At 45.0% G+C, this 23,779-nt stretch overlaps 1 protein-coding gene across 1 annotated transcript in view; it reads left to right on the top strand.

The window, feature by feature from the left end:
• Window positions 1-23,779, top strand: part of LOC115467029 (L-gulonolactone oxidase-like) — a 212,740-nt gene that overhangs the window by 147,453 nt on the left and 41,508 nt on the right. The window contains exon 8 of the mRNA XM_030198676.1: window positions 1,016-1,092. Within this exon, the coding sequence (XP_030054536.1) occupies window positions 1,016-1,092 (77 nt within the window). The remainder of the gene's footprint in view (window positions 1-1,015; window positions 1,093-23,779) is intronic.

The following is a 23,779-nucleotide window of genomic DNA, read 5'->3' as shown; positions in this document are numbered from 1 at the left end:
TTAGTAAAATCCCAAAAATATTTCATAATTGAAGTCAAGAATTATGGCAAGTAGAAGTATGCATTCATTAGCATGCATTTGGTTCATTTGTGTGCCTTAAATAATTTGGTACATGAAAACAATTTAGGGGCCCTTTTACAAAACTGAAGTAGGGCTACCGTGGCAATGGACATGGCAAATTGACCCTACCACCTGGTGGTAGTGCCAGTGTGTGCTACGTGTGATTTCCAGCGCTCAAAAAATAATTTTATTTTTTTAGCGTGGAAGCCCTTGCCAGGTGGTAAGGGTTCCCACAGGAAATGGCCGCGTGGCAAGTGCTTAACTTCACAGCCATTTCCTTTAAAAAAAAAAAAATCCTTCTACCCACTGTGGTAAAAGGGAGCCTCGGCACACAGCAAACCCGCTCACCAACACAGGGGTCTTTTTACCACAACTTGATAAAAGGACCCCTTAGTGAGGAGTGGCCTAGTGGTTAGGGTGGTGGACTTTGGTCCTGGGGAACTGAGGAACTGAGTTCAATTCCCATTTCAGGCATAGGCAGCTCCTTGTGACTCTGGGCAAGTCACTTAACCCTCCATTGCCCCATGTAAGCCGCATTGAGCCTGCCATGAGTGGGAAAGCACAGGGTACAAATGTAACAAAAATAAAATAAAAAATATGGCCAACTGATTTGAGTAAACTGTTCTAATATACATGTAAAAACTTCTTATTAAACGGAGGGGTCCTTTTATTAAGGTGCACTAATGATTAGTGTGTGCTAAATGGCATTCAGCCCATTATATACTTATGGGCTGCATGGCAGCTAATGCACACTAATTCGTTCGCGTGTGCTAAATAGATTAGTGTACCTTAGTAAAAGGACCCCAAGTTTGTGGAAAGAACTGAGAGAAAAAGCTCCAAAATCAGGAAATATTCTGAAAATGCCCATCCCTAGTGACTAGGGTAAGCTACAGCAGCAGCACATCGCATTACTGCTAGATTCTAACTATTGTTTTTAATATTTTCTACACTACAGCCACCTTCTTCCAGTGCTAACTGGTTCTTGGACTATGCTATAGGATATTACTTGTTGGAGTTTCTACTCTGGATCAGGTGAGCAGTATGAACCACAAGTCCTTTGAGCAATCTTTACAATACTGTTAGTCATTGCCAATAATTAGGGCTTCGGATTTTAGGTTTTGACCAGTAAACATTGATAAAAATGCCCCAGTATCAAGAAATGTTTAATAGGTATTTATTGGATAAACAGTGGAAAAACACTATTTCTCATCTTTTACACTCTTTTACACCTCTTGCCCTCTCGAATTGTTCATTTTATATCTTTTCTGCACTGACTTCTCAACTGCAAAAATGTATGTGATTGATACCACAGGAAAAGATAGCAAGCAGTGGCATCTGTGCCACGAAAAACTCTCCAGCCGATACTCAGGGCGACTGAAGCATAGAATCAGTGTGGGAGGGGAGGGGTCGAGAGCAACGGGCTGACCCGGTGGGATGGGCTCTCTGCTGGGGGAGTGGCTGGCCTGGGAGGACTCACGCTGGCGGTGGTGAGGTTGGATGCAGTTTTAAAAGACACTGCTAGATATTTACGTGACTTTATAAAATAGGCTTACAAGAAGCACTTGCTTTGACACCCAACATATGTGACCTGTAACAAAATCTTCCCCTTAAGAGACAATTCTATAGTTGGGTGTAGCATGGGGCGCACCTGTTTTATAACATAATCTGGGTGCCCCAATTCCTGTATATAATAGTAGTGTAAACCCGCAGTGACGTGTCTAAATTAAGACACGCCCATTTGCTCATGTAAGTTGAAGACTCACCCATGCCCCTCCCATGCTGAAGACTTGCTCATGCTCCGCCCATGTGTTACACACTGTCTTCTGGATTCTGTATAGTACGATTGAAATTGCACGCGCAAATCCAGTCGTATTTTGGATTTGCACACACAATTTAATTACTTAACAAGTCAATCAGCGCTGATAATTGCCACTTAAGCAATTATTGACACTAATTGGCATTAATTAGAATTGACGCACACAACTTGCTAAGCATATTCCGTAAAGTGATGTGCGTAAATTCTAATGTGCACTGCCAAAAAGGGGCGTGGAATGGGCGGGTTATGGGCATTCTGAAAATTTACGCACAAGGTTATGGAATACACCTCCTCTGCGCCTAATGTAGGTGCCGGTATTTACACCAAGTTTTACTTGGCGTACATGGACATAGCTAGAGTTAGGCGCAGGCATAGACGCTAAGTGTATTCTATAAATCCACTAGCAGGCTTATTTTCAAAAGAGAAGGGCGGTCAGCTTTCGACACAAATCGCAAGATGGGCGTCCTTCTCACAGGGTCGCCCAAATCGGCATAATCGAAAGACGATTTTGGGCATCCTCAACTGCTTTCCTTCACGGGGATGACCAAAGTTCATGGGGGCGTGTTGGAGGCGTAGCGAAGGTGGGACTGGGGCGTGCCTAACACATGGACGTCCTCGACCGATAATGAAAAAAAGAAGGGCGTCCCTGACAAACACTTGGACGACTTTACCTGGTTCTTTTATTCTTACGACCAAGCCACAAAAATGTGCCCTAAATGACCAGATGACCACCGGAGGAAATCGGGGATGACCTCCCCTTACTCCGCCAGTGGTCACTAACTCCCTCCCACCCTCAAAACAAAATGTAAAAAATATTTTTTCCAGCCTATATGCCAGCCTCAAATATTATACCCAGCTCCATGACAGCAGTATGCAGGTCCCTGGAGCAGTTTTAGTGGGTGCAGTGCACTTCAGGCAGGCGGACCCAGGCCCATCCCCCCCTACGTATTACACTTGTGGTGGTAAATGTGAGCCCTTCAAAACCCACCACAAACTCACTGTACCCACATGTAGGTGCCCCCCCTTCATCCCTAAGGGCTATGGTAGTGGTGTACAGTTGTGGGGAGTGGGTTTTGGCGGGCTCAGCACACAAGGTAAGGAAGCTGTGCACCTGGGAGCTTTTTCTGAAGTCCACTGCAGTGCCCCCTAGGGTTGTCCGGTTGGTGTCTTGGCATGTCAGGAGGACACTATGAATGCTAGCTCCTCCCACGACCAAAGGGCTTGGATTTAGTCATTTCTGAGATGGGCGTCCTCGGTTTCCATTATCACCGAAAATCGGGGACGACCATCTCTAAGGAAGACCATCTGTAAGGTCAACCTAAATTTCGTGATTTGGGCCTCCCTGACCGTATTATCGAAACGAAAGATGGCCGCCCATCTTATTTCCCCTGCGAGGACGTCCTCAGGAAAACTTGGGCACCCCTTTCGATTATGCCCCTCTAGGAGTATTCTATACACCGTGCCTAAATCTAGGTGCGGTTTATAGAATACCCCTTGGCGGAAATTTTTTTGGCACCAATTTTACAGGTGACATATATAGAATCTAGCCCTATAGCACTTACTATCTTATGGAGTAGCGCTTAGTGCACCTATGTGATATGTGGTGCTCTTCTATGCACTTATGCATACAAGGTCTGCATAACTACACATACCCAGTTATAGAATTGCCTTTTTAAAATGTTGTTTTCCCTCTTTATACAGTTTTTTTTAAGGAATTAAGTGGGTATGAAAGAGTTTTATTGTTGGTTTGTTTTTTATTCTATTGTAAATTTTATTGTAAAGAGCATTGATAGATTTTTTTCTGAGACTGTGGTATAATAAATAAGAATTTTTTAAATAAATAATGAAAGCATAAAGGATATATAAATCATTAACACCACAACCTTTGGCAACCCTTAAAATGCCTTGGATCAAATTTAAACTGTTTGCATGGCTGATATATGATTGTGTGTCTATATGGGAAAGATTAAATCAACTGTTCAGTTTGAAGGGCAGCATTTTAGATGTGCAAATAGTTTAACTTGACCCTCTAAATTAATATCCATGCTTGGTTGAACAATTCATTTAACCTTTGGATGGCTGGTTTAGAATAGATCATTCCAATGTAACCTGTATTTTAAAAATATTTTCCTCCCCGATATTCAGCCGGCGACAGGCTATGTGGTGACTGCCCGATGCCATCAGTCAGACTGTTTTATTTACACAATCAGAACTCTTATCTAAAACAAGTAAATATTTTTAGACTCTTAAGGGGAGTAATTCTGTAAAGAAGGTGCTTACATTTAGACAACTATATACATGTATACTCAGGAATAATGTCAGGAAGTATTTTTTCACCGAGAGGGTGGTGGATAGTTGGAATGCCCTCTCATGGCGGGTGATGGAGATGAAAACCATAATGGAATTAAAAATGCATGGAATAAACACATAGGAATCCTGTTTAGAAGGAATTGATCCAAAGAACCTTAGTGGAGACTAGGTGGCAACATGGGTAATTAGGCAGCAAAGCCAGTACTGGGCGGACTTTTATGGTCTATGCCCTGATTGTGGCTGGATAGATTTGGATGGGTTGAAATGAAGATTTTCAAGGGCCTCTATGATAACTTCAAAAGTTTTAGAACAAGGACAGTGCTGGACAGACTTTTACGGTCTATGCCCTGAAAATGCCATGGACAAATCAAGATCAGGAATACATGTGTTGAATCACCTCATACCTTATGTAATGAGTTTATCTTCTCGGGCAGACTGGATGGACTGTACAGGTCTTTATTTGCTGTCATTTACTATGTTAATATGTATACCATTAGAATATCAACACATACGTGCATATAGGCCAGATACGCATCTTCACAATCCTATATAATAATTCTCACCTCCAACGTTCTAATGTGCCTGGTACTGTGGCTCCCTCGGAGGTGGTCTGCTAGGCAGTTTAGAATGCACTGACGTCAGTGATGCCACTGACAGCTGATTCCAAGGCAAGGGGAGGAGTAGCGTGTTTCCCTACTCCTCCCCCTGCCTGGGAAACAGCTGTCAGTGCCCCCCCCCCTCGGCGCAACACCCAAGCCCCTGCCCTGCAAAACCGCGAGCCAGGCAGAGGGAGGAGTAGGGAAACACGCAGAGCGTGTTTCCCTACTCCTCCCCCTGCCTACCAATCAGCTCTCAGTGCCCCTCCGCCCTGGCGCAGCACCCAAGCCCCTACCCCCCCTCGATGCATCACCCAAGACCCTCCCCCCGGCACATCACCAAAGCCCCTACCCCCCTCTCGGGCACATTAACTCCCTCACCACCCGCAGCTGCCAATACTAACGTTGTCCAGCCGCTGCTGCTTCTCCTGTGGAGCAGCAGCGGCCGGTACAAAAAGAAAAAAGCCAAAAAAAGATTTTTAACCTGAAACGCGGCTCCGTAGACAGCCATCTGGCATTGGCTGTCGTCACTGCAGCCACTCCTCCTCTCCCCTCCACGTCACTGCCCCTGCAGGAAAACCCCGGAGGAGCATAGCGACATCAGAGGGGAGAGGAGGAGCGGCTGCAGAGATGACAGCCAATGCTAGATGGCTGTCTAAGGAGCTGCGTTTCAGGTTAAAAATCTTTTTTTGGCTTTTTTATTTTTGTACCAGCCGCTGCTGCTCAACAGGAGACGCAGCAGTGACCGGACAGCGTTAGTATTGGCGGCTGCGGGTGGCGAGGGGGTTGATGTGCCCGAGGGGGGGGTAGGGGCTTGGGTGATGCGCTGTTGGGGTAGGGGTTTGGGTGATGCGCCGAGGGGGAAGTGGAGGGTCGCTGGACATGGGTGGCTGGAGGGGGGAGGGGAGGGTCGCTGGACATGGGTGACTGCAGGGGAGAGGAGGGTCGCTGGACATGGATGGCTGCAGGGGGGCAGGGAAGAGGGAGGTAGGGAGGGGTTCCTGAGACCAGATGGGTGGCTGCAGGGGAGGGCAGGGGAGACAGAAGGGACGCTGCAGGGGGGGCAGGGGGAGAGGAGGGTCACTGGACATGGGTGGCTGTAGGGGGGCAGGGGAGAGAGGTGGGTCGCTGGACATGGGTGGCTACAGGGGGGGCAAGGGGAAAGGAGAGGAGGGTCGTTGGACATGGGTAGCTGCAGGGGGAGAGGAGGGTTGCTGGACATGGGTGGCTGCAGGGGGGGCAGGGGGAGAGGAGAGTCACTGGACATGGGTGGCTGCAGGGGGAGCAGGGGAGAGAGGAGGGCCGCTGCACATGCGTGGCTGCAGGGGCAGAGGAGGATTGGTGGGGAGGGGGCCCAGAGACCAGATGGGTGGCTGCAGGGGGGGGGCAGGGGAGACAGGAAGGACGCTTCAGGGGGGGATTACCTTGCTAGCCCGTTTCATTGCCTACCGAAATGGGCCTTTTATACTAGTATTCTATAAATATGTATATATCTTCTAGAGTGTGTAGTTTGAGTGTGGGCATACACATAGGTAGAGTCTGGGCAGGGCGTGGGGAAGACGCAAAGTTACACATGTAACTTACAGAATACTATAAATTAGGCATATATCTCCAGGACATAGGCATGCTCATGCTTAAGTTATATACACATATCTCTCATTATTAACATAAGACTATCTCTACTTCAGGAATCAGGTGAAAGCTTGGCTCTTCAACCAGGCCTTTAATGGAAGAAGTAACTAACTTGTTAGTCTCACTCACACACACAAGGAGTGACAAGGGCTGCACATACTGCAGCAGGACATGTTTATCCACTCCTACCCTAGCTGGGATAATGCATGATATAAATTAAAAATAAATAAATAAAAAATCGGTATAATCGAACCCGCATTTTGGATGTCTTTCTCAGAAGTCTGTCGCAAGGACGTCCAAATCTCAAGGGGACGTACCGGAGGCTTGTTCGAGGCGGGACTTGGGCGTTCCTGAGACTTGGACGTCTTTGAGCCATAATGGAACAAAGCAAAGACGTCCAGGACTACAACTTGGACGTTTTCAGCTGGACCTGTTTTTCTTATGAATAAGGCACAAAAAGGTGCTCAAAATGACTAGATGACCATTGGAAGGAATTGGGGATGACCTCACCTTACTCCCCCAGTGGTAACTAACCCCCTCTCAACCCCAAAATTGTGATGAACAAAATTACTTGCCAGCCTCTAGGCCAGCCTCAGATGTCATAATCAGGTTCGTTACTTTATATATTTATTTATTTGTTACATTTATATCCCACATTTTCCCACCTATTTGTAGGCTCAATGTGGCTTACATAGTACCGGAGAGGTGTTACAGACTCCGGTGTAACCAAATACAAAGTGATGTGGTAAGATAAAGTTCATGTGGCACAGACAGTAGGGAATCGTACAATGGAAGAGTTGTGTTATGTCTATTACATTCTTTAGTTTTGTTGTGTTGCAGAGATCAGGCATTTATGTTGGATCGGTAGAGTATGCCTTTTTAAACAGGTTAGTTTTTCGTGTTTTCCGGAAGTTTAGGTGGTCGTTCGTAGTTTTCAGGGCTTTTGGTAATGCATTCCACAGTTGTGTGCTTATGTAGGAAAAACTGGACGCGTAAGTTGATTTGTATTTGAGTCCTTTGCAGCTTGGGTAATGCAGATTTAGGTACGTTCATGTTGATTCGGATGTGTTTCTAGTTGGTAGGTCGATCAAGTCTGTCATGTATCCCGGAGCTTCACCGCAGATAATTTTGTGAACCAGAGTGCAGATTTTGAAAGCAATATGTTCTTTGATTTGGAGCCAGTGTAGTTCTTCGTGAAGGGGTTTTGCACTTTCAAATCGCGTTTTTTCGAAGATAAGCCTAGCTGCCATGTTTTGAGCAGTCTGAAGTTTCTTGAAGATTTGTTCTTTGCATCCTGCATAAATTCCATTGCAGTAGTCTACATGGCTTAGTACCATTGATTGTACCAGGGTTAGAAAATGTTCCCCTCGCAAAGAATTGTTTCACGCGTTTGAGTTTCCACATTGAGTGGAACATTTTCTTTGATGTGGATGTCACTTGGCTCTCTAGTGTTAAGTTGTGGTCCATTGTAACACCGAGGATTTTCAGGCTGTTTGAGATAGGGAGGGTGTAATCTGTGGTGTTGATAATTGTGGGGTTATCCGCACTGTGTAGGGATGAGAGGATGAGACAGTGTGTTTTTTCTTTGTTTAGTTTTAGTTGAAATGCATTTGCCCAAGAGTCCATGATGTTCAAGCTGATCTTGATTTTGTTGGTGATTTCTGTCAGTTTAGATTTGTAAGGAATGAATATTGTGACATCGTCTGCATAGATGAAAGGGTTAAGGCCTTGGTTGGATAAGGACTTGGCTAGTGGGGTCATCATTAGATTGAAGAGGATCGGTGATAGCGGTGATCCTTGAAGTATTCCACAGTCTGCTTTCCACGATGATGATATGTTTGAGTTTGAATTTACTTGATATGTTCTTGTGGGTAGGAAACCCTTGATCCAGCTAAGTATGTTTCCACCAATCCCGAACTTATCTAGTAATCTTATTAATATATTATGGTTTACCATATCGAATGCACTAATGTCACATTGGAGGAGGAGGATGTTTTTGCCTATTGCTATTTCCTGCTTGAATTTGGCTAGGAGAGTGAGTAGTACTGTTTCTGTGCTCTGGAGGGGGCGAAAACCTGACTGTGATTCATGTAATATTGAGAATTTGTTTATATAATCTGTAAGTTGTTTGGCTACCATGCTTTCCATCAATTTGACTGACAACAGAATGGATGCTACTGGACAGTAGTTAGTGATTTCATTTTTTTTTTTTTCTTACAGCGCATGCAGGTCCCTGGAGTAGTTTAGTAGTAGGTGCAGTGCACTTCAGACAGTTGGACCCAGGTCCATACCCCCCTCCCTACCTGTTATACTTGTGGCGGAAACAGCGAGCCCTCCAAAACCCACCAGAAACCCTCTGTACCCACATATAGGTGCCCCCTTCACCTGTAAGGACTATGGTAGTGGTGTACAGTTGGGGGTAGTGGGTTTTGGGGGCCTCGGCACACAAGTTAAGGGAGCTGTGTACCTGGGAGCATTTTATGAAGTCCACTGCAGTGCCCCCTAGGGTGCCCGATTGCTGTCCTGGCGTGTCAGGGGGACCAGTCTACTAAAAATGCTGGCTCCTCCCACGTCCAAATGGCTTGAATTTGGACGTTTTAGACTTGGACGTTTTTGTTTTCGAAAATGGCCGAAAATCAAAGACGTCCAAATCGCAAAATGTCCAAATCCAAGGACATCCATGGTATTTTCGAACACAAAAGATGGATGTTCATCTTTTTTGAAAATGACCTTTTCCCCGCCTCAGAATTTGGATGTCTTTGTAAAACGTCCAAATTCACACTTAGTCGTTTCTTTCAAAAATGTCCCTCTTTGTCTCATTAACCCATGCTGATGTATATGCTCTGTAATTTAAGATAAATTACATATTATTAACAATAGTTCTGCAAGTTCATTTTTTAATTCTATCAATACTCTGGGATGTATACCATCCAGTCCAGGTGATTTGCTACTCTTCAGTTTGTCAAATCGCCCCATTACATCTTCCAGGTTTACAGAGATTTGATTCAGTTTCTCTGACTTGACAGCATTGAATACCATTACTGGCACCGGTATCTGTCCCACATCTTCCTCGGTAAAGACCGAAGTAAAGAATTCATTTAATCTCTCTGCTGTGGCTTTGCGTTCCCTGAGTGCACCTTTTAACTCCCCCCCCTCCCCCACGGTCATCTAGCAGTCCACTGATTCTTTTGCCAGCTTCTTGCTTTTAATATACATAAAAAAGTTTTTACTATGTGTTTTTCCCTCCAACGCAATCTTCCTTTCAAAGCCTCTCTTTGCCTTCCTTATCAATGCTTTGCATTTGACTTGTCACTTCTTATGCTGTTTCCTATTATTTTCAGTTGGATCCTTCTTCCATATTCTGAAGGATTTTCTTTTAGCTCTAATAGCTTCCTTCACCTCACTTTTTAACCATGCCAGCTGTCTTTTGGTCTTCCTTCCTCCTTTTTTAATACATGGAATATATTTGGCCTGGGCTGGTATTTTTGAACAGTATCCACACCTTTGCAGCTGCTCCGCTTAATTTTTTTTTTTCATTGTTCTCATTTTATCATAGTCTCCTTTTTGAAAGTTAAATGCTATCATATTGGATTTCCTGTGTACTTACTCCAAAGCTTATATCAAATCTGATCCATGTTATGATCACTGTTATCAAGCAGCCCCAGCACCATTACCTCCTGCACCAGATCATGTTCTTCACTATGGACTAAGTCTAGAATTGTTCTTCCTCTTGTTGGCTCCTGAAGCAGCTGCTCCATAAAGCAGTCTTTGATTACATCAAGGAATTTTACCTCCCTAGCATGCCCTGATGTTACATTTACCCAGTCAATATCAGGGTAATTGAAATCACCCATTTTTATTGTGTTACCCAATTTGTAGCCTCCCTAATTTCTGATAACATTTCTACATCTGTCTGTTCATCCTGGCCAGATGGACGGTTGTACACTCCTATCACTATCGTTTTCCCCTTTACACGTGGAATTTCATTCCGTAGGGATTCCAAGATGTGTTTCGTGTCCTGCAGAACTTTTAGTCTATTCAATTGAAGGCCCTCCTTAACATATAATGCTAGCCCTCCACCAATTTGATCTACCCTATCACTAAGATATAATTTGTATCCTTTTTCATGAGTTGGAGATTTGATCACCTCTGTGAATCCTAGAGCTGCCATCCTATCAAGTAAAACAGTGGTGGTGGTATCTGGAGTTTCAATATGTACATTAAAGTCTCCCATCATCACTCAGAGTTACCTCTGTCACCAGATCCAAGAGTTCTCGCACATATAATATATTGTTATGAGGAGTTCTGTAGACCATGAGTAGCCATATTGGTTTCTGATCTCTAGATGTTTTAAAAAGCATTCTGACTCAGATAGAGCAGGGATGTTGAATGCACAATTTGATTGTTGCTACCCCTTTACCCTGCTTCCTTGGTCATAGTTGATGCTGGATGGTGAATACTGTGGAGGATAGTTCAGTCAGTAGCACTCCTCAGTTTTCATCCAGACACGTCCCAGTTTTTCCCAGTATGTCTAAATGGTATTCGCTTATAACATCATAAATCATAAGAAATTATTTATTGACTGACCTGGCATTTCAGGTTTCCAAATAGTAGTCCGTTAGTGATAGAGGTAACTAGATGGTGGTATACAGATAGTCATGTGGGTATTGTTAGATAGAGCTGTTTTGCCTCTTGGCTGTATCATCTTTGCAGATGGGGAAGGCTACAGTTTCCTCACCCTGAAACTATGGGGATGCATGAAGATCTTTGATTTAATGGGCTAAAGCACATTCTTGTTGTTAAGACAGATAAAGGATTTTTTGCTATAAACATATGTCAGAAGACAATCCTGTTGGCCTGGAATGAGCTTTCTATTGTAATTAGGAAAGAGTATGATTTTGTATTATTAAAGAAGTGGCTTAAAGTCTGTTTGTTTGTAAAGGCCTATGGAGATATTGGGAATTGGGACCTCTTGTTGATTTGATGAGAATTATTTATATAATTTGTGAATTTTATATTGTGGATTTGATGGTTGTATATTGAGTTTAGTTTTTACAAGATTATGATGTTAGAGGGGGCAATAGCAGTATTTTAATTGATTTCTGTTTTGTTATTTTTATATAGTCTGTACCTGATTTATGTATGTTATGTTATAACTTTCCTAGAAGATATTCGATCGATGATTTATAGATGTAACAATCATCATCATAAATGTAATTAAAAAAATAAACATGAACACATTGGCTTGAAGCAGAGAGAGTTGACCTCTAGAATAAGGGGAGCTGCAACTTCAGCTGATCAGTTGGAAGACAGTGGCTAGTTCAGATCCCAAGAGGTTCCTAGTTGCAAAAATAGACTAAGCCATGCTAGCGGCTGCGATGTGCTAATGCCGACACAGCCCATTCACTTTGGCTTCCCATTCACTTTGGCTTCCCATTAGCCTCTGTTCAAGCTTTGACCTTCCAGAGTATCTTCACCACAGATTCCTTTCTAGCTTGAAGCTGGGTGAATATACTGTTTATTGTTTATTTAGGATTTGCTATACTGCCATTGTGGGAGAGGAGAGAAGGTGATCATGAGAAAGCATAATCTCTTATATACCATAGGCCTGCTGGAAAGCCATGTCTTAATGGATGTTTTAAAACATTTAAAGGAGAGTTCACTACGGAAAGATAATGTAAGGTTATTCCAGATGAAGGGTGCAGTAAAGAAGAAAGCCACTACATCTAGTAAACTCAAGCTAGGCAGGCCATGGGCCTGGTAAGACTAACCGATGATCATTCAAGGAATGAAGCTCAAGAGCAGGAGTATAAGGAATAGTAAGAGTTGCAAAGTAGGATAGAACTCCCATCCTGAATGCCCTAAAGGCAAGCACCAAAATTTTATACTTCATCCGATATTCTATTGGGAACCAATTATAATAAACTAGTAAAACATGCCCATTTCTGACACAAATGAAATGGGCGCTAGCAAGGTTATCCTCTGAGTTCCAGCTTGGCCCCCTCCCTCCCCCCTCTCATCCTTGTTCCAGGCCCCCCTCCCTCTCCTCTGAGTTCCAGGCTGCCCTCTCCTCCGAGTTCCAGGCCCCCCTTCCTATCCTCTGAGTTCCAGGCTGCCCTCTCCTCCAAGTTCCAGGCCTCCCTCCTTCCCTGAGTTCCAAGTTCTCCCGCCCTCCTTCCCTCTCCTCCGAGTTTCAGGTCCTCCCGCCCTCCCTCCCTCTCCTCCGAGTTCCAGGCCCCCCGCCCTTCCTCCCTCCCTCTCCTCCGAGTTCCAGGCCCCCTGCCCTCCCTCCCTCTCCTCCCTCCCTCTCCTCCGAGTTCCAGGCCCCCCGCCCTCCTCCCTCCCTCTCCTCCAAGTTCCAGGCCCCCCTCTCCTCTGAGTTCCTTGCCCCCGCCCTCCCTCCCTCTCATATGAGTTCCATGCCCCCCTCCTTCTCCTCCTCTCCAAGTTTCAGGCCCCCCTCCCTCTCCTCACCCCTCCCCTCCCCTTCCGAGTTCCATGCCCCCCCTCTCCGAGTTCCAGACCCCCGCGCCTCCCTCCCTCTCTCTCCCCTCCTAGTGGCAGCCTGACCTGCATTGCCCGCCCTCTTCTCCCAGTCCTCTGCCTGCCCCTCACCTTCCTGCATGCCGCCCAGAATTTAAAAGTTCTTACCTCGGGGTCTGGCGGCAGCAGTGAAAGGCGAGCAGGCACAGCGCTTCAGCCTGCTTTCCCTTCTGTCTCAACTCTGCCTCTGGTCCCACCCTCATTTCCTGTTTCCGGAAGGGTGGGACCAGAGGCAGAACTGAGAAAGAAGGGATGGCAGGCTGAAGCGCCATGCCTGCTCGCCTTTCACTGCTGCCAACGGACCCTGAGTTAAGAACTTTTAAATTCTGGGCGGCATGCAGGAAGGCGAGGGGCAGGCGGAGGACTGGGAGAAGAGGGCGGGCAACGCAGGTCGGGCTGCCACTCAGAGGGGAAGAGAGAGAGAGGGAGGGAGGCGCGGGGGTCTGAAACTCAGAGGAGAGGAGGGCATGGAACGGAGAGGGGAGGAGAGGGAGGGAGGGAGAGCTGGAACTTGGAGGAGAGGGGGGACCTGGAACTCGGAGGACAGGGGGAGGGAGGGGGCGATTCTCCCGCGATTTTATCCTCACCTCCAACGTTCTGTGGCTGGCTGGTGCTGGCTTCCTTCCCTCTCACTGATCCGCCCTCTGACATCATCACGTTCAGACGCGAGGGCGAACCAATGGGAATTGTGTTACAAACCCAGGCATCCAGACGTAGAACATTGGAGGTGCAAATTATTATATAGGATACCACTGGGGCATTGTATTCTGCCAACCATTTTGCAGAGCACCACAATACCAAAGAACCAATAAAACACAAGTAAAAGGTGACTATTTCAGGTTCTATATTAGAACTTATAAATCTTACTTCCTAACTGCACTAACCATTTGGGATTTGTGCTCTACCGAACACTAATCGATTTTCACTTCAGTTAAGCTCTGTTGGTTAGGGACAAAGAACTCCATTTTTTATCTAGTTGCAAGGCAGAAATTTCATTCAATATTTAATGCCCAGAAGGTCATTTGTTAAGAAAGAAAAATAAATCTAAAATGTTTTGATTTTCTGCTCAACAGAAAGATATGATTTCACTAACGATTTTGTGTCCCTCCTAGCTGAGAATCCTGGGAGGCATTTAACCTTTTATTAATATAACTTAATGAGAATTGTTTTATACAAAACTCCGGCTCAGTATTTGCTTTTAAGCACAAACATCAGGTTTTTTCCCATACTTGGTGATGGAGCCATCCGGACCTCTGGTGAGGTGCATTTACTTGACCCTTTACCTTTGTCACTCTTGTAGCTGTTTCCCTGGTTGCTGTTCATTCTAGATACAGCAGTAGCCCTTAGATACTTTCAGGGCTACTGCTGTAAAAGCGAAGCAGGGCTTTTGGATGTTGCTGTTTTGGCATCGCCATTTCAGTGCCGCTTTTAGGACACTGGGTTTGTGGCTGTAAGAATTTTGGGTGCTGGAAGTTTTGATGTCCAAATGGTGGCATCCAAAAGTTCTCTACTTCTCTCCTCCCAGTGCACTGACCTCCAGTACTCTTTAGGAACAGGGCTCATGCCTGCTCACTGCTGCAGCCAGGAGTTCTTGAGCAATAAATAAATGTGGGCTGCCCCAGGTGGTGCCTGTGAGGGAGCGAGATGGGTAGTCAGTGGGCAGAAGGAGAAATGCACTAATCATTGCAACTCCTACCTGAACAAGATCCCAGCTGACCCAGTGGCCCATGGGCTTGGAAGTAGTAGGGGAAATATCAGTGGGACAAATAGAGAACAGAACATGTGAGAGATTGCTGGAGAGAGAAAAGCATGCAATAGGGGAGGGGAGGATGGGTCATGAGAAAATGCTTCCTAAGGAGGAGAGAAGAGGGTGCTGGTGCTGAAGAAGGGAAAAAGAAACAGTGGTGGGTGGATGCCAGAGGATGTAGTAACAGCAGTTAGCATATCTGGGTTTTAAAAAAAGGTTGGGACAAGTTCCTGGAGGAAAAGTCCATAGTCTGCTATTGAGACAGACATGGGGAAGTCACTGCTGGCCCTGGGATTGGTAGCATGAAATCTTGCTACTATTATTTGGGTTTCTGCCAGGTACTTCTGACCTGGATTGGAAGCAGGATATTGGGCTAGATGGACCATTGGTCTGACCCAGTATGACTATATTTATTTATTTATTTATAGCATTTGTATCCCACATTTTCCCACCAATTTGCAGGCTCAATGTGGCTTACATTTTCCGTAATGGCGGTTAACATGATTACAGATGGTATTGCATTAATGTGCATACATTCATGGTAACATACATGGAACATAATATATATGGAACAGATCATGGTATATATATATACAGTGGGGGAAATAAGTATTTGATCCCTTGCTGATTTTGTAAGTTTGCCCACTGACAAAGACATGAGCAGCCCATAATTGAAGGGTAGGTTATTGGTAACAGTGAGAGATAGCACATCACAAATTAAATCCGGAAAATCACATTGTGGAAAGTATATGAATTTATTTGCATTCTGCAGAGGGAAATAAGTATTTAATCCCTCTGGCAAACAAGACCTAATACTTGGTGGCAAAACCCTTGTTGGCAAGCACAGCGGTCAGACGTCTTCTGTAGTTGATGATGAGGTTTGCACACGTGTCAGGAGGAATTTTGGTCCACTCCTCTTTGCAGATCATCTCTAAATCATTAAGAGTTCTGGGCTGTCGCTTGGCAACTCGCAGCTTCAGCTCCCTCCATAAGTTTTCAATGGGATTAAGGTCTGGTGACTGGCTAGGCCACTCCATGACCCTAATGTGCTTCTTCCTGAGCCACTCCTTTGTTGCCTTGGCTGTATGTTTTGGGTCATTGTCGTGCTGGAAGACCCAGCCACGACCCATTTTTAAGGCCCTGGCGGAGGGAAGGAGGTTGTCACTCAGAATTGTACGGTACATGGCCCCATCCATTCTCCCATTGATGCGGTGAAGTAGTCCTGTGCCCTTAGCAGAGAAACACCCCCAAAACATAACATTTCCACCTCCATGCTTGACAGTGGGGACGGTGTTCTTTGGGTCATAGGCAGCATTTCTCTTCCTCCAAACACGGCGAGTTGAGTTCATGCCAAAGAGCTCAATTTTTGTCTCATCTGACCACAGCACCTTCTCCCAATCACTCTCGGCATCATCCAGGTGTTCACTGGCAAACTTCAGACGGGCCGTCACATGTGCCTTCCGGAGCAGGGGGACCTTGCGGGCACTGCAGGATTGCAATCCGTTATGTCGTAATGTGTTACCAATGGTTTTCGTGGTGACAGTGGTCCCAGCTGCCTTGAGATCATTGACAAGTTCCCCCCTTGTAGTTGTAGGCTGATTTCTAACCTTCCTCATGATCAAGGATACCCCACGAGGTGAGATTTTGCGTGGAGCCCCAGATCTTTGTCGATTGACAGTCATTTTGTACTTCTTCCATTTTCTTACTATGGCACCAACAGTTGTCTCCTTCTCGCCCAGCGTCTTACTGATGGTTTTGTAGCCCATTCCAGCCTTGTGCAGGTGTATGATCTTGTCCCTGACATCCTTAGACAGCTCCTTGCTCTTGGCCATTTTGTAGAGGTTAGAGTCTGACTGATTCACTGAGTCTGTGGACAGGTGTCTTTCATACAGGTGACCATTGCCGACAGCTGTCTGTCATGCAGGTAACGAGTTGATTTGGAGCATCTACCTGGTCTGTAGGGGCCAGATCTCTTACTGGTTGGTGGGGGATCAAATACTTATTTCCCTCTGCAGAATGCAAATAAATTCATATACTTTCCACAATGTGATTTTCCGGATTTAATTTGTGATGTGCTATCTCTCACTGTTACCAATAACCTACCCTTCAATTATGGGCTGCTCATGTCTTTGTCAGTGGGCAAACTTACAAAATCAGCAAGGGATCAAATACTTATTTCCACCACTGTATATATATATATATATATATATATATATATATATATATATATATATATATACCATGTGCGTACATACATGGTAAAGAAGAATACATTATGGTATTGCAAGAAGGTTCCTGAGTAATAAATTGGGTTGTAACATACATTAGGTCATCGGCTATAGAGAGACCCTATTCGACATAAGGTTAAGCAGTCAGGCGATAAAAGTTCGGTTTTTGTATAGATCGTATATAATGGTATTGTTTAGTATTTAAGATGGATGTTGATGGCATGCCTTCTTGAAAAGATCTGTTTTCAATAGCCTTCGGAAGATGGTTAGGTCTTGCGTTGTTTTTATGGCCTTCGGTAGAGCATTCCATAGCTGCATGCAGATGTACGAGAAACTGGTCGCGTATGTTCTTATGGGAAAGTATTGGGGAGAAGGGGACAAGTGGGTGGGATGGAAGTGATGGGGTTTGTTAGAATAATATTGGAAGGGAAAGAGATGAATGAGTGGGGATAAGTTTGTTGAAGAGAAAGTGATGGGAATGAACTGAGGGGCCCAGACTGTTTAGAAATTTTTAAGTGAGTTGCACAGCCAAAAAACTTTGCAAAACATCACTACAGTGAACACTAACTGTCAGTAAACCCTCCTTGTAAACAAAAAAAAAAGGAAGTGAACCTACCAAATAATGCACCTAGAATTTCATTTCATGGCACAAAGACACAAATAAACTTGTATTTTTCTTAACATCTCAAAGCACTTTTTTGCCTGAAAAATAAACCCAAAAATTCCACTACCTGGATTCTGAAGTCCAGTGTATGTGTTATCCAGTAGGTACTTAATTTAGTTGCTGCCTCTAGACCACCCCAAAATAAGCGACCTTTGAAACCTTTGTACAGTGTGATTCTAAGGAACCAATAAACAAGATGCTGTACAATACGTGAGTGGAAAGTCTACACTGACGACGACTTCTAATCTGTGAAGTCTCAAATGAGTCATAGGCTATAATTTGCCTAGAACTAATTGGGTAAGCATTAGACTTTGAAATGTAACTCATGAATATTCATTGTGGATATCCTGAAAACCTGTTGGGACTAGGCGTGCCCTGAGGACTGGGTTGAGAATGGTTGCTGTAGTGTATAATGATACCACCTTTAGCATAAGGCTCTATCTGGAGTACAGCCTTGGTGTGACTTGGGATTGCTCCTGTCTCATTTGGACCCCAAGGACTGAGTTAGATAAAGTGACGGCTGAGGGGTGAGAGGGATCAAGGTCAAAACTGTGAGGAGGGAAGACGTGTTTTACAAGTTTAAGGCATGGCTTTAGTTGATGGCAGAGAGATGGGATGTGCAGAGCAGCTTATAATGGAAAAAAAAAAACACCCCTGTAAACCTAAGAAAATATGTTACATTTTCTTTTGTATTATTTCCAAAATGAAATAGGAGTTGTCATTCTCAATGAAAACACATTGCTAATAGGTACCAAAAACTCTGGTGAATTAAGAAAAAATTATCACGCACTGCTGGTTTCTCATTGTTGTTTCTTATACTTTGTTGTCCTCTGGTGGCTACTTTTTGTACCTCTCAGTTTTTCCATTTTAATTTTCTCTGTATGTACTGCTTGCTAGTCTTAGTCTTGCAGAATTCTGCACCCCCAAAAAATTCAAAATTCTGTGCACAAAATTTGCAAAGTTTATTTGTCAGAATTTAACCAATATTATAGCCTTCCTCCCTGTACACAGATACGATCCATATGTTTCCAGCCCCCTCCCTGCAATCACACATAGCATCCACTTTTTTTTACAGCCGTCTCCCTCCCTCCACTTTTTTTTACAGCTCCCTGCCTGCACCCACACATCATCCATATTGTTTTTCAGCTGCCTCTGCAGCAGTGAGGTAGGAGAAGGAGGAGATGCATCGAGAGTACCTGTTCGGGACAGGAAAGAAGCCCACTCTTTCCTGCCTGCTGCCACTGCTCTGGGCCGATGCCACCACTTTTTCCAAATGGCCGCTGAGACTACCTGCTGCAGTCTTACAAGATTACCACTTGAAGTCTTTGCGGCCATCTTGAAGAAGCGGCGGCCCCAGCCAGAGAACAGTGGCAGCGGGCAGGAAAGAGTGGGGGGTTTTCCTTCCCCCGAAGAGATCACTAGACCACCAGGGTGTACTCAAGTAGGCCCGGGGTGGGGGTGGTGAGAGAACCAGCCAGCCAGCTCCCCTGAGAATGCAGATTCTGTGCAAATATGTTGAATTCTATGCGGCTGGGGAATTCTGCACTCCGCAGTCATGCAGAATTTCGGCAAGAGTATAGTCTTGTCCTTTTTTTATTGTTTCCAACCTAATGGAAGTTTAAAAGAATAATACAAAAGGAGTCGGACGGTCAGGGGGCAACATAACACCCTGATAGAATGAAACTTGGCTTATGGACAAAAACTAGCCAAAATAGGCAAATTTGACAGAGGTTTCAGAAAAATTAGCTCTCCCCCCCCCCCCCCCAAAAAAAAAAATGTTGATACATTTCTATAGGAAAAGGAGTTCCAGCTTCTGAAGCATAGAAACTTAAGACAAATTATTGTCTAATTTGGTTTAAACATTGTAATTTCTGATGTTTGTTCAGTTTTTGTCTGTTGTTACCTGCAGTGATCTTTGTGGTATTTTGTGGGCTATAAGACTGTAGTAATAGTAATAATAATAATAATAATCATGGTACTTAGTGACAGTTTAAACACTAGAATTCCCTACTCTTCCAAACCCCCAAACTGCCCATATCCCCAAAACTAACCCCCTCAAAACTTTCCCACCCCATACTGTCCCCACAACACAAAAACTACCCATACATAACTGTCACACCACTATGCAAATGCCCTATCCCCCAAAACCCCCTGTAACTGCCCCACCACCATGCAATCTGACTTATCCTCAAAAAGTATTCTCTGCAACTGCCACACCTCCACCAAACTGCCCCAACCCATAAAATTTCCCTCTGCAAACTGCCCCACTTCAAAAACTACTCCTCCAATTGCCCCACCTCTTAAAACTATTACCCCACAAATACATCATCACCCTGCAAACTGATCCCCAAAACCTAATTACCTGCAACTGCCCCATCATCCCGTAAGTTACCCCCTCCCAAAAACTTCACTACCCACAAATTGCCCCGCCTTCATAACTAGTCCCCCCACAACTACCCCTACATGCCATGGGCAGGGCATTGGCAAACTTTGCACATAATTCGTGCCCACATGTTTTGGGAGGGTACTGTGAGATGTACTTAGAAATCAAAAGGTTAGAATTGCCAACTGTCTAGCTTTTTTCAGAAGGTGGACCCTAAAGAATCAGAGATCTGTGGACTGTTTAGCTATGAACCCAATCTTCAATGCTTGTGATCCAACCCTGTTGTATTTCAGTGAAAAGTGATAAAGATCACGGTTAAATAGTTCTCAGTACACTACAAGACCCCTGACAAAGGAGGCGTGCGTGCTGAAATACAGCCAGTGTTGGGTTCTGCCTGTTTTTATCATCAGAAAATAAAAAGTTTGGAACATTTTTCTTGTTTGTCTTGGGATTTGTTCTCTTTGCACTTGCTGCTTTGGTGCCTTCCACCTCTTTTTTGTATTCTGCTGCTTTTTTCAAAAGTCAGCAGAATTATATATTAATGTCCAGAAGGTGGAAAGATAAGCAATATGTCTGGACATTTTTCTGAGTTTAAAACCTCTGCCTGGATCGGGGCAGAGCAAGATGGCTGACAGCACACCTTGAATGTTCTCATTCTCACCTTTTTTCTCGGTTCTCTTGGAAATGGGAAAGAGAAAAGGAGGTAGTCAAGGGGGCAAGTTACTACCTCCTTCTTCCACCTCTGGACCCATGGATCGCCATGTGCAATGCTAGGTTACAGCACCAATATACAGACCAGCCTCAGGAGATGTGAAGGAACTGGACAACCAGCTGTCTCCCATGGCCTCTGAGATCTCCCTGAGTTCAGATGTCAAGCAGCCCCCACCAAATTCAGAAGAAGCGCCCTCGATGGATGGCACTGAAAAGACACCCGACGTTGAGAAGAATGACTGTGAAAGCAGGAAGGAGGAAGACCTCTCCCAAAGATTTCAGTCAGCAAGTTCCTGGTTCTGAGAGGTCCAGAAACTCCTCAGCTGTTAGAATTCATTTTGCAATAGCCTTCATGTTTTTTATGGACTGTATTTGGCAGATAGTCGAAGGTTTGAGTAGGATGTTGTCTAAAAATTTTCAACATAAATTCTCAAACACATAACATGGGCATTCACACTACTTCCCACTTTTAATATCATAACAGCTAATTAACAAATGAAGACTCCAAACACTTGCATGTGACAACAGGCCACAGCTTTTATTAACTTAATTAAAATAATTAACAAAACCTTGATTCCTTACCATTCCCCACAACTTAAGACTCTTAATTAGTCATCTTTACAACATTGAACATATTAAGGCAAGTCTGTCAGTTAGATGGTGCCATTCTAACTGACCACCCTTAAGCAAATTCAAGTGGCAAACTCCAGAGACAGGATTCGCATTACCGTAATACCCTGCCTTATCCCTGAGGGATCCATTTTCCTCCCCCTTGCTTCTAACTGAATTAAAATTCAAACCCCCATAAAGCGGTCAACGAGGAATGACATCTGAAACACCGCTGTGACAACACACCCTCTGTCCTCCCAAAGCACACAACTAAGTAACCCCACTCTCTGAGGGAAGGCGGGTTGCAAACTTCCCCTGACATAGGGTTATCATATTTGTTTAGACAAAAAAAAAAAAAGAAGACACAAAAAATAAAAATGGTTGCTACTTTTGCTAAAGAAATATTTAATTGTAGCCTTTAGTTAATGAATATACATCAAACAGTGACTTACAGTACAGCAGTAGACAATCTACTTTTCAAGAAGTTCCAGATTTGAGTTTGACTGAGCTTGAACCCAAGCGTACTTATCAGAAGAGCACAGTGGCGTTCCTAGCCTCGACGGCACCCGGGGCGGATCTCCAATGCACCCCCCCCCCAGGTGTAGCGCCCTCCCCACCCCCTGCGAAATGACACCCCCCCGGGTGCATGCCGCTGGGGGGGGGTGCCGCAGCGTGCGCCTGTCTGCTCCCAGTTCGCTGCGCTCGCTAAATTCTCTCATTCGCTGCAGCTCCCTCCCTGTGCCCCGGAACAGGAAGTAACCTGTTCCGGGGCAGAAGGAGGGAGCTGCAGCGAACGAGAGAATTTAGCAAGCGTAGCGAACTGGGAGCAGACAGGCGCGCACTGCGGCACCCCCCCCCCAGCGGCGTGCACCCGGGGCGGCCCACCCCCACCGCCCCCCACTGAAGAGCAGATATCCCTCAGAAACTCTGGCTGGCTTCTGAGATACGTGTGAAAATCTTTGCATGACATATGCAGTGGCGTTCCTAGGCTGGCTGACACCCGGGGTGGATCGCCGATGCGCCCCCCGGGTGCAACGCGACCCCCCCAGGTGCATTTTTACCTGCTGGGGGGGGGTGCCACGCGCCTGTCGACTCTGAGTCCACTCGTTCCCTGCTGCTCCCTCTGCCCTGGAACAGGAAGTAACCTGTTCCGCGCAGAGGGAGCAGCAGGGAGGGAACGAGCGGACTCGGCCAACAGGCATGTGGCACCCCCCCCCCAGCGGCGTGCACCCAGGGCGGACCGCCCCCACGCCCCCCCCCCCCCCCTTGGTACGCCACTGGACATATGCTTAAATTTGTGCTGTATGAACAAAATTCCTTTGACAGATTCAACCAGCAGGAAAAAGAAGAGCTCAGCAATGCCTTTCTCTCTCTTTAGCGCCCCCATGTGTCCAGACCTACTAATAGGCCAGAGGTGGTTTCTCTCATTCTATGGGTAGGTGTGGATCATAGGCACATAAAAGAAAACGAGGACATTTCCCTAAAAATTTAAAATCCTTGAGGACATATCTGAAGAGATCCAAAAAGAGGACATATAGTAACCCTACCCTGACAGGGCCTGTGGAAAAATTGCTGAGCCCACCAAAAACAAATCTGATCTCCACTAAGGCTCCTCTTTCACTGGCTCACAGCTGCTGGAACTATAAAGTATTTCAAATAGTCTGAAAGCAGAGTTTTAATCAAATTTTGAATACTGCTACAGGCTGTTACCCTATGAAACTGTAATTTTGGAAAAAGAGTTAAACTCAGTTCTTGAATTTTGTATCTAATTTAGTACTGGGATAGTGGGAACTTGGATACTAATGTTGCTGCAGGCACAGTTCTTTGGTGACATTGATACAGTTCAATTTATGAACAGCAGCAGCTCAGTTCTGCAATCATAGTTAGTGTAATCAATTACAGGCAACATGTTGAACAGCAAAACTGTTTAGAAAGTACAATACCGCTTGCTTTTTGCCAGGACCACCCCCACCCCCACCCCCTACACACAAATACACACACCTCCAGGATGTGAGTATACATCACACTTACTATCCTTAATGGAGCCTGAAAAAAAGGAACACTGGGGAAAAAAGCTCCCTGACTTTAACATTGCACTTCAGTGATAAGTTTTTTTGATTTGCTATGCAGTTTCTTGAAATTTTTTGTGAAAATTTGTGGCTGGCTCTAATGTTCCATGCACTTTTTGTAATTTTGTTTGTGCCTGGGTTTTATTTGGTGGGGGGAGGGGGGGGGAACAATGGGTTTTCTCCCTTGCAGTGCCCCACCAACCCATAGTCCCCGCCAGGCCTACTTTTGCTGGTCTCTGCTGGTCTAGGGGATCAGGCTGCCATGACCTCAAGCTGCAGCTTCACTGTACTTCAAGGACTGCAATATATACAATAAGAAAACTAAACCAAGAGAGAGAGCACACGACAACAATGGCTACTCTGTGGGCGAGGCAAAAAAAACATAATCCCCTACAGTTTTTTGTAGTTTTT

The sequence above is a fragment of the Microcaecilia unicolor genome, chromosome 3 (genome assembly GCF_901765095.1).
Source record: "Microcaecilia unicolor chromosome 3, aMicUni1.1, whole genome shotgun sequence".
Lineage (NCBI taxonomy): Eukaryota > Metazoa > Chordata > Amphibia > Gymnophiona > Siphonopidae > Microcaecilia > Microcaecilia unicolor.
The sequence above is the reverse complement of the archived record's forward strand: the minus strand, read 5'-3'. Positions and strand labels throughout refer to the sequence as shown.